General features: G+C 44.1%; 1 protein-coding gene across 1 annotated transcript; it reads left to right on the top strand.

The window, feature by feature from the left end:
- Nucleotides 1-403: 403 nt before the first annotated feature.
- st3gal2 (ST3 beta-galactoside alpha-2,3-sialyltransferase 2) lies at nucleotides 404-10,930 on the top strand (the record flags this gene model as incomplete). Its single annotated transcript, XM_080027735.1, has 8 exons — nucleotides 404-456; nucleotides 797-1,382; nucleotides 5,835-5,894; nucleotides 6,356-6,489; nucleotides 8,469-8,648; nucleotides 9,080-9,125; nucleotides 9,888-10,007; nucleotides 10,573-10,930. 8 exons carry the CDS (start codon nucleotides 404-406, stop codon nucleotides 10,744-10,746), a joined length of 1,353 nt encoding a protein of 450 aa, XP_079883861.1. The 3' UTR covers nucleotides 10,747-10,930.
- Between the last annotated feature and the right edge of the window lie 5,460 nt (nucleotides 10,931-16,390).

Genomic DNA, 16,390 nt, shown 5'->3' with positions numbered 1-16,390 from the left:
TGAATAGGTGTGTTTTTTTTTCTCCTTTTTGTTCTAAATTGGCTAGAAACGTGATGGCACTCCCTTCAGGACGGACCTCCTCCCTTCTACCGCTCCTCCTCCCTTCTTCCCTCCCTCTCTCCGCTGCTTTCAACTAGTCTGCCAGCTTTCTCTGACTGCACCGCCTCTGTGCAAAGAGAGAGAGAGAGAGACAGAAAAAGGAGAGCAAAGCAGAGCAGCTCACACAGATGGCAGAGAACGCGACAAGGACCTGCAGCATCCATCCATCTACACAGCGCACTGGCTCTCATTGAGGATGGACATTTCAGATAATCTGAAAAAAGAGGTCAGGAAAAGAGATTGGTGGCTGTAAAGAAAGAGTGGAAGCCTGAGAAGGGAAAGTAAGAAAGTGAGGAAGGAGGGAATGGACAAAGGAGAGAAAGGTGGAGAAAGCGGAGGCTGGCGTAGAAGCTGGAGGTGAGATCACCTCTCATCGAAAAGCAAAGGACTTCTGAAGCAGTCAGGCTACAGCTGTGGGTAATTCAGCTGTGACTCCAGTGTCTGTGTGTGTGTGTCTGTGTGTGTGTGAGAGAGAGAGAATCCAGTGGGAGACGAGAGAGAAAGCATAGGAGCATCGCTGGGTGCACAGCTTGCCTGTGAGACAAATTGACTCTGACACCTTGTCCTCCGTCAGTGTGTGTGTGTTTTTGTGTGTTTCCACTGGTTCAATCTTAGTGGGGGATCTTGTGCTACTCACGGGGTCGCCCAAGTCAAGCTGACAACCCCCCCCCCCCCTGCCTTGGTGGTGGTTGTGTAGAGGCAGAGCAGGTGGTGCTGTGCTGGGGACAGTGGCAGGCCTAGGGGTGGGGGCATGGCCATGGGGGGGCCGCATCCCGTCCTCCACCCTGCAGCGGGACACCCGGCGCTGGGGCTGGGGGTCTTGGGGAGGGGGTCCGCCCAGGGGAGCTCCCAGACTCTCCGAGCTGCGGCCCTGGCTGGGTGGAGCTCCAGTGGCGGTGGGGGCAGGAGGTGGAGGTAGTGCCGGGGCGGAGAAAGGCAAAGTGAGATGCTCCCGCAGACTGTGGGTGGTCCTGGGCTCGCTGGCCCTTGTCTTCCTTACCTCGCTCTTCTTCTCCGTCTCGCTGCGAGGGGGCATCGGCTTCAACTACCTGGAGCCTCCCGGGTGGGAGGAGTCCCGGCGGGTGAAGCTGGTGCCCAGCTACACAGGGGCACACAGGCCGTCCCCGCCCGACAGACCGCCGCAGAAGACGTGCGCCTGCCCACGCTGTGTCGGTGACCCCGGGGTTTCTGATTGGTTTGATGAGAACTACGACCCGGATATCTCACCAGTGTGGACCAAAGACAACATCCAGCTGCCGTCTGATGTGTACTACTGGTGGGTGGTAAGTCACGATCTGATTTCACATTACATTCTAGAGTTGTGACAATTAATCCACATTAAAAGAGCGGTGACAGTACTGTGAACTGTACATTTATAAATATGAATCTGGTGATCATTTAATTTTTTGAGTTGTGATAATATTTCAAAGATCATTCCAGAATTTGCATTCACATTTATGCAGTAAAAGAAATTGATTGTTATTTAAAATAGTCTAATTTTCCACATGTTAATTAGCATGCTTAAACGGGGCTGGTTTGCAGGTCTGTCTTCATGCTGAGCTAGGCTAATTGACTTCCAGCCCCAGGAAATAAATTGAATCGTCAAATTTCCCAACATGTGGAACTTTTACATCATCAATCTGTATTCACCAACATCACGAGCATCAAGAACATACAGCACAATACAGACGTTTAAAATATAATGGCATATTTGAAATATATTTTTTTTTCCTTTTCTCAAGGCATGCAGTGTCATCAAATACTGTCCATTTGGGTGCATGGCACAGAGCAGAGGCAGTCAGTTACAAAGCAGATATAAGTTTAGTAGGACACCAACATTGGGGATTCGGTTGCTTGTACATGATGATAATCACAGATCTCTCTCCATTCTTCTCATCTGACCTTGAGCCAACCAAACCTCTCTTACTATGCTCTGTGTCTCCCTGGCAGTCGTATTTCATAGTGGAACATTGCATGGTTGGTCACTGGTCTTATATTAAACCGCTACAGAGTAATGTCTGAAAAACTAAATTCCTTAGGTCTTGCGGGGGAGAGCGATAGGGACGGGAATTAGACACTTCATTAGCGAATCCTTTCATTAAGTGTCTGTGCTGTATAATCATGATGTGTCTTTGTCTATCTGCTTGAACTGTCAACGTGGGCACTAGCAGTGTTCTCTCCAGTGTTGTATGGTGTCCTTCTGTGGCTGGTCTATTCTAGCGTCCTATTTCAGAGCCGTAGCCTCAATCCACCTCTGAAATGGCAAAAAACTGCAAACATCAGGGCAACAGCTGCCAAGTCATTAGGTCACACACTGCAACAGGGAGGTGATGAACTGGGAGAGAAGGGAGAGATAGAGGAGAAATGAATGAGAGGAGGAAAAGACAGAGAGACAGGGGGATCAGATAATGGAGAAAAGAAAAGAGCATGAGTTTGGCCATGCTCTTTTCTCTTCCCCAAAAGTGAGCAATGAAACCGGTTTGAGCAAGATATCTATCTGACGCCAGCAAGAGAGATGAATGCTTGTTATCAAACTCACTTTGTCATGAGTGAAGATCTCCTCATGATTCTGTGTGTGTGTGTGTGTGTGTGTGTGTGTGTGTGTGTGTGTGTGTGTGTGTGTGTGTGTGTGTGTGTGTGTGTGTGTGTGTGTGTGTGTGTGTGTGTGTGTGTGTGTGTGTGTGTGTGTGTGTGTGTGTGTGTGTGTGTGTGTGTGTGTGTGTGTGTGTGTGTGTGTGTCTGTACTCTGTAAAGGGACATCAACTAATCTCTAGGCAATATATTGTTGGTGTGGTGCAAGTCTTAGTTAAGTCTTATGCAACATTTTTATAATTTATATTTTTTTTTAAATGTATTTCATATTTTTGCATTAGATTGATAGTGTAAAGCTGGAGAGTGGACAACAAATCAAGAAATGTGGAGAGTGAGAAGGGGAGAATGACCTACAAGGTTGCATGCTACAAAGGCGCTCCAGGCATAGTTTGATCCTATGAACAGCTGGTTCTGCAATGGCTCCTGGGACAATGTAACATACCAATGTTATGTTACATTGTGATGATATATTGCTTTATCTGAATCCAATAAGCTGTATTAACTTTAGAAAAAGTTGCCAGGAACTAGGACTATACTTTGGAAGTCAAGGGACAACCAAGAGAAGGGAAGTAAGATGGCATTTGGCACGGCTGCCAAAAGAACATCTGCCAAAAATGAGTCGCCCCAGAACAACAGGGGTGCAGCGAGCCAAAGCCGCCACGGAGTCAGAGACAGAAAACAGCAAAGGACTGAGGGGCCAAGGAGTGTGGGAGTATCACAGAGGGAAGGTGAAAAGGAGAACCGTGCAGAGAAGCAACAGCGTGAGAGTAAAGGGGAGTAATAGGAAGATGTGGCAGGTCTCTGATCAGCTGTGTGCTGCACAGGAGGAAGAGGAAGGGAAACAAAGAAGACAGCAGGGGAAATGAAAGAGAAGGAGTTAGGCATACAGGCAAGGAGACTGCTGTGCTGCTGGGCAGGGTGTGTGAATGAAATTTTAAGCGAATGAGATCTGTGTTGGGAAAAAGAGAATTAAGGCCAATGGTGGGTGAAAAGGCAGTGGTGACAAAGGAGTGGGAAAATAAAGATTGCTGTGTGGGAGAGAGGGAGAGATAGTCATGGAGAGCGACTGCCATTTCTGCCCAAATCATGATGAAACCCTTGTTTGTGTGCGCATTTTTGTATCGGGGCTGCTCTTTTTTTTCACACACATGATTACACATTTGCCTTTGTGGTTTGGTAGATGCCAAAATTCCTTTCAGACTACTTCTCTTTGTCAGTTGATGCTTGTGTGTGTCATCGTTCTCTTTACACGGGCTGTCGTAGAACAACGGGTGCTGTCAGAGTCAATCAAATCAAGTGGTGTCTTGAGCTTAACGCTAACGTCAGCTATAAAGGAAAAGAAAGAAATGGAGGCAGTAACACTTATAGCATCTGCTAGAATTATTGAAACTTGCTTTGTAAAGGCTGCGTACCTCTGCTATAGTTGTAGCACGATAAATGTCAAAAGCTGCTTTTTCATTACATGGCACCGGCTCTACTGTGCTCCACTCACCTTTGGTATTGGGTACTTTTCTGGAGTTTGTTCTCCATTACAAGATAGTACCGCCTCTGAGTAGCTGGTCGTCATAGTGACACGCAACATTCACGCATACCAGAAACAATGGAGGATACCGAAGGATTGGTATTTTTTTGATTCACAGTATGTGGCTGTGCCCACTGCCCAGATGCCACTTTTGATAGAAAGTAAGAGCAACAACCAGAGAGACAGCGAGCTCAAATACTGTGACCGCTACAGTAGCTTGGCAGTTTGTTGTGAGTAGGTACATAGAAGTATGTACCAGTTGCATACCTGCGTTCCAAATCGCAAACTCTTTCTTTTTACTAAACGACATACTACAAAAAGTATGTTGTTTACATGCAGTGTGCTGTATTGGAATGTTTTATTTTTTCATCAGTTTTATTTTTTCATTGCGCGTTGAACTTGACCCTTTTGATTATATATTCACTATATTGCTGGTTGGACTCTCTGCGACTCAGTTGATGCGATATTGTTACTGCCTCTGCGCAGAGGAATGGTAAATATGACCAGATGTAGTGGGACAACAAGGTATTTTCTGGCATACTGCATTTGACATCATGTATTTGGACGTTCCTAAATCTTTTTCTGCCATACTAAATGAGTGTTTGCCCTAGGATTAAGACATAACAGCGGGGCATCTGGGGGGCAAGGATGCTTTTAGCAGCTGTAATTGAGCTCTGCTGGGATGTTTCAAATGTGTTTGTCTGTCTGCCAAAGGCTCTTGAGGCCTTAGTACAAAGTACATTTTGCACAGTGATGAACAGGGAACATTTTTTGTCTAGTTTACATATTCGAGTTATCTCCAGATTTAAAAGAAATAAAGCATTAACAAATAACAGCAGGCGAAAAATGAAGCAGCATGGCAGTCCTGCTGTTAAATGAAAAAAAAATATGTTTTTTAAAAAGCTCTTTCTTTATTTACTTTACTATCCACTTGGTTTATTAACATTGTGATGGATTCCCTCCCTCTTTACATTCATTGGAATTGCTTATACTGTCTATTCACTATTCTGCTAGATTTTGAATTACTCAGAAAGGCTTGTAGCCATCTCTGCTGTGACTCTTGTTATCCTTCCGAGTCAAACTGTAGCTCCTCTGAACATTTCACTGTTTTTGTTCCCAGGAGGCAGCAACAAACTCTTTATGTGTAATAATAATACACCATTTCTGTCCCAAAGTCCAGACGCAGGCAGTCTGTAAAGGGCAAAAACATTCAATGAGAGTGATATGTTTAAGGTGTTCGCATTCTCCCAAACTTCTTGCTTTCTTTTGTCATTTCCTATCCCTTCTCCCTCTGCCATATTTTCTTTCCATTATTATTTATTTGTCTTTTTTTGACATGTGGACAGCATTGCCATGGCTCCGGCTGCATCCTGTCAGTCTGTCACATGCTGTTACCTACACAGTACACACACAAAGAAACCTGCTCACACACAGGCACTAGCACCTGTTCATTTGCACATGAATGCCGACAAGTGCAAACACACACACACACACACACACACACACACACACACACACACACACACACACACACACACAGACAGTATCTAAATATAAAATCTGTTGTCACATTCAATGAGAAACTGCTCATCCTAACCATTCCTTTTTCTTTCTCTCCTAGATGTTACAGCCCCAGTTTAAACCCCACAGTATCCAGCAGGTGCTGCTGAGGTTGTTCCAGGTATTTTATATTATTAATTCATTTCTCATTACCCTGGTACTTTCAAAATCCACCAAGTCACTACTTCACACACTTGGGCAAGGGCTGAGGAGGGGAACACATTGTCTTTATTGGGCCTATCAGTGACCCAGCTCATTCCTTTTTAATATCTCTGCATATCTTTCTTTTTATTTTATCATCCTGACTCTCAGTGCAGTGGATTCACATGAGACTGTATGTTTTAAAACACCTCTGTGTGGCTCCCGGAGGGCAGAAGGGGGCTCATGTATTTTTCATGGAGGGGTCTCATGAAGAATTCACCCCCGGTACTGAGAGCAGGATGTATTTGTTAGGGTCAGGTCCGAGCTGCACTGGTTAGGTTATTTATTCTATGTCTCTTGCTATCTTCCGGTGCCCCATTTCATTTCCTGTGAAGCTTGATTCCTGTCAACCTGATTCCATCATGACCGTCTTTATCGCAGGTGATTCCCGGAAGGTCTCCATACGGCTCGTGGGATCCGGGCCGCTGCCAGCGCTGCGCCGTGGTGGGCAACTCAGGCAACCTTCGGGGGGCCGGATACGGAGCAACCATAGACGAACACAGCTACATTATGAGGTGAGGGGGGGTGGGGGGGTAGGGGGCATTAGATTAATTGGATAGAGTTATATTGAAAGATTCAGAGGCGGAGGCAAAAGAGTATAGCTGAAATAAGAGAGACGAAGAAAAGAGGAAGGGTGAGTAGGGCAGAGAGTTCATGTGAAGAGAGTGCTACATCACACCTCAGAGAATGTGCCATTAAAGTTACATCACGCAAGATTCACTGTGGCCATATGGAAGAAGTACTTACGAAGAAGCAGATTTAAGATAAGATAAGATATACTTTATTGATGCGTATATAGAAATTTGTATCGGGCTCAAGCCACTCACATCACAGTGTGTCCCTCATACTATATTTAATCTAGCTCTTTAAAGCTGTCCTGTCTATGCTTCTCTCTTATTGGTCAACAGAGAGGTGAGCTGATTGTATGTGAGGTCACCACGGAGAGCATTATGTCCTAAGAAGCTAGAGATGTATTTATTGTGTCTCTCACATACACACCCCAGTGCAGAGAGGCAAATAAATCTCTTTGTCTCAATCTATTCCCTCAGTCAGTGTTCATACAGCGATGAATGACAGAGCCGGATTGTTGTCACTTGGCATGAACACACAGCTATATGTTGTCTCCTGCAGCGGCCGTGTGTCGTGGTGGCCACGTGCCTGTGGGAATGACAAAGATGTTGTGTTTCTGTGAGCTAAAGGCATTAGCATCCATTAGCGTCACACTCTGGAGTACACCTGTGTGTGGGCAGACTCCGACTTCCATCTCCTGTCACTCTACCTCATTGCTGTGGCTTTCATTTGTTCTTAAAATCAGCAGCATCAACAGTCCCACGCATCACCATCACCCACTGCCTGGCTGTCTGCCTTTTCACTCCCACTGTCTGAACACAAACATCTGTTATATTTACTGAGATATGGATAGGCGCACTCAGGATGCCATTTAGTTTTTCAGGTGATCAAAGTGAGTCCCACACAGCAAAAGTCTGAAGTACACAGTCAAAGCTTAGTGGTTCAATGACTGTCTGAATAAAGGTTATATTGGACAGAATTGACTTATGTTATATGATAAAAATGTGCTGTTGGAAAGTTCTTGTCAATGCTTGGTGAAGCTATGAGGGGAACCACAAGTAAATACATGTATATGTCAGAACTGGTCCAACTAGGAGCAGATGGTCTTCAGCAGGAGGGAGTCTACAGAGTACAAGAATAAAGAATTAAAAAATCATACTTGATGACTTAATGTATGTCAAACTATGGCTGCTGGTCTAAAACCAAATGAACATAGGATCCTTAGTGAACAACTAGTCACTGCAAAACTAGCTTTACTTAGTTAAGTGTAAAGACTGGAGGCAATGGCTCAGTGAGTACAACTTTTTTTATATGAATAAATGAAAATATTTTGTTAGTTTGCTTCCATTCAAAAATGAAAAAAAAAATTGTTTAGAACAAAATTATCAGACATGGACAAAATTTCTCAGAGTTCTCAAAAGTAGCTTTTTATAATAGTGGATAGAATAGAATATATGTAATTGTATATATTAATTTAAAAACTAAATTAAGTGCAGTCCTTGTTTATTGCAAAAACATCCCATTGAGGTAGTACGTATGCATAAATAAATAAATTAAAACTAAATTAAAACTATAAAAATAGTCAACTATAGGCATTAAAAAAAACAAAGAATAAACACATAAGACAGACCCACACAAACATCCACATTCATAAATGTGCTTGCACAAATGTGACTATGCTTTGGTAGCAACATTTAGTGAGGTTATGGCTGTTGGGTAAAATAATAGTGCATAAAGTATTTGAAATAAATATGGAAAAATAGAGCTAACCCTTCAAGTGCATTCCATTCAACTTGCTTATACGCCAATCACAGACAGCTTCAACTTAGGCTTTTAAGTCTATCCGAAGACAAGCTGAATTTGCTGCCCTTCCATGTTATGACCACTAAAGCATCTCTTACACCGTTCCCTCTCTCGCTCCTAGGATAAACCTGGCCCCTACGGTAGGCTACGAGGAAGACGCCGGCAGCCACACCACTCACCACTTCATGTACCCAGAGAGCGCTAAGAACCTGGCAGCCAACGTCAGCTTCGTCCTGGTCCCCTTCAAAACACTGGATCTCGTCTGGATCACCAGCGCTTTGTCCACTGGCCAGATTCGATTGTAAGAGGGAACACTGGCACAGACACACACAGACACACACACACACACACACACACACACTAACACATACTAATACAGATATGAATAAGCAGGGATTAACACAAATGTGAGTGCATGCCAACACAAAATTAATTCAAGGCGTTTAGTGGATAACATTTTTTGGGGCATTCACCATTTGACACACACACAGCAAGTATAGTGAGTGGTGAGAAGCCAGAGTTACTGGTCTGGAACGATCTGTCAGCTGTCAATCATCCGCAAATTATAGCTGCAGCAATCCCATAAAGTGTTGATTGAATGTGTTCAATCAATTTCTCTCTCTCTCTATCCCTTCTTCCGTCCCTCTCTCTCTCTTTCTCTTTCTCTCTCTCTCTCCCCCTCTCTCTCTCTCTCTCTCTCGCTCTCTCTCTCTCTCTCTCTCTCTCTCTCAGCACGTATGCTCCAGTGAAGCAGTTCCTCCGCGTAGACAAAGACAAGGTATGTATTTTCATTGTTTCATTTCTCTCGCTCGCTGTAATATGCCAACAAAATGCACACGCAGCAGCCACATGTGCACGCGCTGAATGACTCCGCTTTGCTCCCATGATATCCTCCCTTCCCCATTGTTGATATGAAGGATAACGGTAAGATTATAAGGCTTTCACTTGTTTTAAATAATCTTCTGCTCACTCTTTAATCCACGGCGATAAATAAAGTCAAACTAATCCCCGCCATTGTGAAAACGTTGTGGATATCTCCTCCCGTGTCTTTGGAGCCGGCCCAGGAATATAGATTTGTAAGATTTTACTGCTCCACTGTGAAGCTTTAAGCAGCCTAAAAGCTGGCCTGAGCATCACCTAAAGGTTGATGCTACATTTGTAATAACTATTCATTTGGTCAATCTCTCACAGCAATCACAGCTTTAGGAAGTGTTCAAATTTTACTTCGCAAAACACTTTTCTTGTCCGGTTGCACCTTTTTTAAAATATGCAGCGACTATGATTTGCACGGGGTTGTCTATCCTGTAGTACTGTCCGAGTTATCCCAGGGAAAGCTTTGAATTTGAAGATACAGAGGAACTTGGATTTAACTATACATCTGAACATGACACGGTGGATGAAAAACGAACATGTGGAAAATACATTTCTCCTCCTTATTTCCCATGCAGGAGTTTTGATTTGATTCTTAGTTGAATTTACATGGAGGTACTCAGCATTTTGAAAGTGTTGTCCTTTCTCTATGTCTCTGTCCAAACCCCAGGTCCAGGTCTTCAACCCAGCCTTCTTTAAATACATCCATGACCACTGGACCAGGCACCACGGGCGCTACCCCTCCACTGGCATGCTAGTGCTGTTCTTTGCCCTGCACGTCTGCGATGAGGTCAGTTTTCTATTCTCTTTCTCTCTCTGCTATCATATCCATTACCCACATGCTGTCAGTAATTGCATGCTGTTGAAACAACACGTTCGTCCAGAAGGAATTTTTCATTTAAACGATTGCTTTCGGAACATTCATCATGAATCATTTTGTATCCATTTTAAAAGCAAAACATTGGCTTTCACTTTCACTGCTTTTAAATGTATAATTTTATTCATACTAAGCTCAATCATTTTGTATGTGTTTGTGTGGTTACCGTTTTGTATTTTGTCCCTTGTATTGTCTGGAAATGTTGCAGCTGCCTGTCTTGGCCAAAAGCTGTGGTGTTTTTATGACGCCAGCTGTTGTTCCTGGGTGGACGTACCGGGACAATGGCATTAGGAAAACTATATAAAAATAATCATCTTTGCACTGATGGTCTCGTTTGCTGTAACATGTCATTTATGATCATCAGAGGACAAATGAGATTGTTTCAGAAATATTTCAAAGTTCCTCGTAGCTACTTTAAATAAAGGCTAAATAAAAATAAATTAATAAATAAAGCACTCCCTCTCCGACTCTCCTCCAGGTGAATGTGTTCGGTTTCGGTGCGGACAGCCGAGGGAACTGGCACCACTACTGGGAGCAAAACCGCTATTCTGGAGAGTTCAGGAAGACCGGAGTGCACGATGCGGACTACGAAGCCCAGATCATCCAACGTCTGGCCAAAGATGGCAAAATCACTGTATACCCTGGGAAATAACCAGCAAATCCCCCCATTCCATGTCTCCAATGTTCCAATGCTGGTTAGGCAACAGACACTATAGAGGCTGCTTAACAATGTGTTAATTATTCCCGCTTTCAGTTACAGTACGTTTGGGTTCCCTGTTGAAGGAAAACCAAATGCACACAGAAGGAGAGATGATATAGGTACATATCAATGTTATTCCAGTCACTTTCCCTCATAGTTTAGACGTTGCCAACCTGTCAAGCGTCGGATTGGAGAACATGGTGTGGACTCGGAGGAACCTGGAACAGGGAACATCTAGATCCAAATGTAGTTCTGCCCACTGAGCACTGAGCTAAACAGTGGGAGAAGATACTTGAATGCCACTATAAAGTCATGTGTGCTAAGTAGTTTTTGAGGTTGTGCTTCTAATGGATGGAAAGACGTCTTTCAAAGCTAGCTTCAACTCAGAACTGAATAAGAAGTGATGGCTGGACAGCAGGATAACTCAACCAGTCCATGGGAATACTGAGCCTGAGCCGGAAAGGTCTCGCATCAGGACTCAATCCAGTGGAAATGTTCACCCTGGATGAGTGTCTAATCCTCATCAATAAACAAAAATAAAGTACATTATGCCGTGAGAAGGCCACAGAATCGGCACCATCAGCAACTAGGAGACTATTGTTCTACAGGCTGTGTGGTGTCTGACAGTAACACAGTGGCCTTTGTGCTGTTGAAACATTGTGAGACTAGAGGAACTAAATTTACATCTCTGACAGAACCCTGGGCCATGACTCCCTTGAGAAAGAATTCTTCATTTCATATCGTCGAGTCATAACTCACACTTTATGCGATTTCTGCCTGACAAGGCAGTGTAACAAGGATCTTGTCTGACTATAGAACTGTTGGTTGCCAGATGATAGTTGACTTATCTCTAACCCTCCCGCGGGTCCCTTACCACGCCTTGGCAATGCCTCAACATCTTGCAGCAGACTCACAGGAATATGAACAAGACTTTTGCCTTTTAGCGCACCGTGACTCAGAAAGATCACTATGGCATGAGTTTCTGCTTCTGTAGAGTCGACTAGCCCAGCAAAACACAGGCCCCCCTGCTACAGTCTGTATCCACGCCCACTGGGAGAAGAGCGTTAGTTTGACTGAATGAGACTCTTAATGAGGCCAAAAGTCCATCTCCTAGGATTTCATGTTTGGGTGAAGGCGCGCTAGTTTTTGGCACGATGTCTAATCCCCATGTGGTCTGTCAGAATCTATTTTGGGAGATGAAGGACTGGAGACAGAGAGCTGGGGGCATGTCTACCAGTCTGACAAAACCAGCATGAGTAACACAGCGTTGTTTTTGTGCAGCATCTCAGACTTTTACACAAACTGTACTGGGTTAACCACTCTGGTTTTGACAGGACTGAGAGAGAGAAAAATAGAACCTCGTTCTGCTTCTGTTCCCCTTACACAGACCTAAAACTCCAACCTGCCCGTATCCAACTGGAGTTAGAGGCTTTCAGGAGTATATCGCCCCAGATTTAAGCCTGTATGATGGGCTAAGGGAAAGCCCCACTGGAGTTCTCTAACCTGTCAGCAGCCCTGCTTCATTAACCACTAGCCCCTGGTCCGTGCTCTGCCATGTAACTTCAGTCTGGAGCAGGTGGAGCCACCAGACGCCTTAGACTTCACCTCTGTATGGACTCAACTGCACTTCCTCTTATGATGTTCATGATGATGGCATATCCCCCCTGCACACAGCAGATTGCATTGTTTAGTTGTATGTGCTGTAAAGCTTTGAGTTTACACTTTGTCTGGATTTATACTATTGGCTCACATTGCATTCTCTTCTCCACCCAGGTGGCACATTCATGGTTTTTGCCATTAACTTATATCCATTTACACATGTATAGCCTCCAAACAAATATCAGTCATGGAAGCGCAGCAAGACAGAGGAGAACAGAAACATCATTGGAAAACAGCAAATGTTTGCTACAGAGAGCAAGGAAACTAAAAGCATTTGGCTTTAGCTGAGGCTGTTCATCCATCCAAAGATGTGTAACTAATGTATGTATGCATGGGTTTGAAAATGTGTGCATTGGTATTAATGACTTAACAGTTACTTCATGTTGGGCTTTTAAAACTTACTTTCCAGACCATGCTCTATTTAGGAACAAATTAGTGTTTATGTCAGCTACAGGCTACATTAACTGATACAAGTCAAAATATGTTTCCCCTTTAATGAATTACTCACAATATTAATTCAATTATGTAAAGTCCCTAAAAACGTGCTTTTTGATGTTGGTTGCCGTATGTTTGTTCTCGTAATTACGCACCAGGACGCTGGAGCACTAGCGCAATGCTCATTCATGCCAACAGTTTCACACTATTCCACTGATCTACAGATGGTGGTAACACACACCGTGATATGCAGTCAAGCACCAGCAAGCCTATAATAAATATGTAGACACTGCAGTATTTAAAATAGGAAATTAAGCAAAGCAAATGTTTAGGAGTAAGGTAAAACAGTTAACACATTAGAGCTCAAGGATACACAGAATCTAGCGTTTTCGTGTAGGATCCTGTGATTCACAGTTAAGACTTCAATTCATGTATCAATATCATGTATTTCTCCTCAGAAGGAGGTGTGTATATTAACCAATGATATTGCTGAGAAAGGTTTGAGGTACACACACACACACACTCTCACACACACACACACACACACACACACACACACACACACACACACACACACACACACAGCCTACATTTAGGGTTGGGGTGTCATACCGCCACCAGCAGGAAATGTGAAGAACTGTGCCTCCTGTGCTGAAATCAGTTCCGTTGGTGTATTATTATCTTTAGATGATTTTGAGTAACCACGTGACCATACTTGATCTGCTTTTCGACGTTTTTATCCGACTTTGCACATCACAGATTTTATAGGACGCTTTAGTGTTGAGCTGGGCTCATTTAAAGGGTCATTACGGCTCAATTTGGACATATTCTTTGTGTTTTCTCTCTTCTCTGTCGGTCAAACACACACACGCACAGACACAGACACACACACAGACACACACACACACACACAGACACACACACACAGACACACACACACACACACACACACACACACACACACACACACACACACAGACATATATTCATGCTTTCGTGCCTTGTCCTGCTGCTGGACGTCTCTCGCCTACAGCTGCTCCATCGGCGACACATGCTTCCTACCTTTGCACACACTCACACATTTTTTGGCTGAGAGCTGTGCCTTCTGAGCTGTCCACACACACACACACACACACACACACACACACACACACACCTACAGTATATCAAAACATACAGTCTGCCTTCTGCTCGGGGTACAGGCGCCTCCCGCCCTTCACTACTTACTGCTTTGTAGACTGACATAAAGAACACTGTAGGCTATAGGAGAGGATGTGAACTTGTGACGCAGTGATTAGCTGTGTATTCATAATAGTGAGTCCTTTGCAATCTTTTTGAAAATATAGTGTATGAATGGCAGATTGATGTGATGGCCTGCTGGATTCAAGCCCACAGAGTTTCATGTTGCCTGTGCTGTCTTCCTTTAGGCTTATCTCTTTTGAACTCCATAGCGACGGCAGTGAATGACGGATGGTGACGCCGATGAATCATCCATAAGACAGATCAGTGTGGCGCTGCTGTCGGGATCAGTGTTTTCTTGGGAGTTGTCAGATACCGTGGTTCTCGTGCTATTGATGTAGTTGCTTCCGCAGATACTCCTTCAAACTTCAGAATGAATGTGTCAATTGTTTTGGAGGTCTCTCTCTCTCTTTGGCAGGAGAATGACACAATCCTAGAACGTTTTTATTAGTGGTATGTCCTCCCAAACAGGCCAGACCCTTGTCCCAACATGGAAACTTATCATCTTCCTCTGTATCCTCCTACCTGTTCACCACCAGACCATTGACCATTGTCTGAATTACAGCACACGACACACATTCTTTTTTTCTTTGCCCTCCAGAGTTGACTCTTAAAATAATTGGCGGTAGCACCAGTGTGGGGTCGCTGTCTGTGCCGTGGCTGTGTCGGGGACATCAGTCCAGAAATAAAATGCTTTGTCGGCCGAGGACATTATGGTCCTTGATTGTGACGGCCAGATGTCCAGGGAGCAGTGTGTTTTCTCAGGTGAAATCTTGATGTGTGGTACAGTACAGCCCCCCGATAAAGTCGACATTTCAAATTCCAGGCCACACTCGCCCAAAAAAACGTCTAGAACCATCGTTGTTCTACTTTGCTTGTCAGTGTAATCCAGGTTCCCCTTCACACCCAGGACTATTTTTACACCGACGCACATTTCACTAAAGCCACACAACCCCAATTATCAAGGATTGCACGAAAGCACAGAGCAGCAGACACAAACTAACCTGGAGTTCAGCCCAATTTCTGTTTTCCTGGACAGAAATAGAGACACATCACATTTATTTTTTATGAGGCAATTAAAAGCAAATGAGCCTGGAAATGAACACAGTCTTAAAAATCACACCTGCTCCGCTTGCAGAAGTGGTGGCCCCTGATGTTTTGATGTCAGACGATTGATATGTGTGGCATCTCAATTCTTTATGTGCATCTAGCCTACATTTAAAGCGATATTGCGTAACAACATTGAGTATGCCTGTCAGTAAGGCAGCGTTTACAAACTTGTGTCACCCCCTGACACTGGCACAGGAGCTCAAGAATCACCCCCCAAATGTTTCAGTTGTTGATTTTACTGCCAAGACAAAACCTGGATGTACAGCAGAAGGAATAAATCCATGCTCGATCCCCCAAGGCTTACCTCATGTAGATGAGCCGACAGTGTTGTTGTAATTACTCAAAATGCCTCATGGGGGCGACAGAAGTTACGCACTATAGCTTTAAAAGAAAACTTGACATTTATCAATCAGTCACAATTGCTTAGAGTGAGATGATAAAAATGATACCACTCGTGCACAGTCGGGGCTTGCGAAATACTTGAATTCCGCTCATATCTCCTCAACTTTCTAGTTGCTATGGTTAAGGTGTGTGAGGCTCGGGGAGGTCTTGAGTTCATAGAACAATAGGTCATAGGTCCGAAAGACAGAAACCCCTCCAAGTGTTAAGAGGAAGAACTTAAAGGAAGAAAAAGATCCAGATGAAAACAGTGCTGGTTCAGGCTGTTGGCATGGTGACACGGCCTGTGTTTTGTTGCCAGCGGGCTGTGGTGTTTGTGGCCTAGGAGAGGACCTCCTCTGGCAGCTCTTTACTCAATAGTTCAGTATATGCACAGAACAGAACAAGGTATTTAGCAGCAGTCACAGAGCTGCGTAGCCACACCTATCAGACCGCCTCTGTGGAATGTGTTGCCAACACTCATTAGACTTGTCAGCTATTGTGACAGTGCTCTGAAATAGACTATTAAGTAGTGTCAAAGGCTGTTTAGTTAATAAACCAGCCACACAAGCAGGTGGCTCTTATGAAGCGTATACTATAGGTAGGCTACAACAACATAGAAAAAGTAGTCCAGGAACCTAGAGAGTTTAGTGTCTCAGTTTGATGGGTGAAATCTTTCCATGTGGCTGGTTTTCTGCTGTGTGGATGTGTCATCATATAGTCCCAGCTTTAATGTAACTCATAGGATTACCTTTCAGACAAGGCAGTAGGCCAC

The sequence above is a fragment of the Ammodytes marinus genome, assembly GCF_949987685.1.
Source record: "Ammodytes marinus genome assembly, chromosome: 5".
NCBI lineage: Eukaryota > Metazoa > Chordata > Actinopteri > Uranoscopiformes > Ammodytidae > Ammodytes > Ammodytes marinus.
The sequence above is the reverse complement of the archived record's forward strand: the minus strand, read 5'-3'. Positions and strand labels throughout refer to the sequence as shown.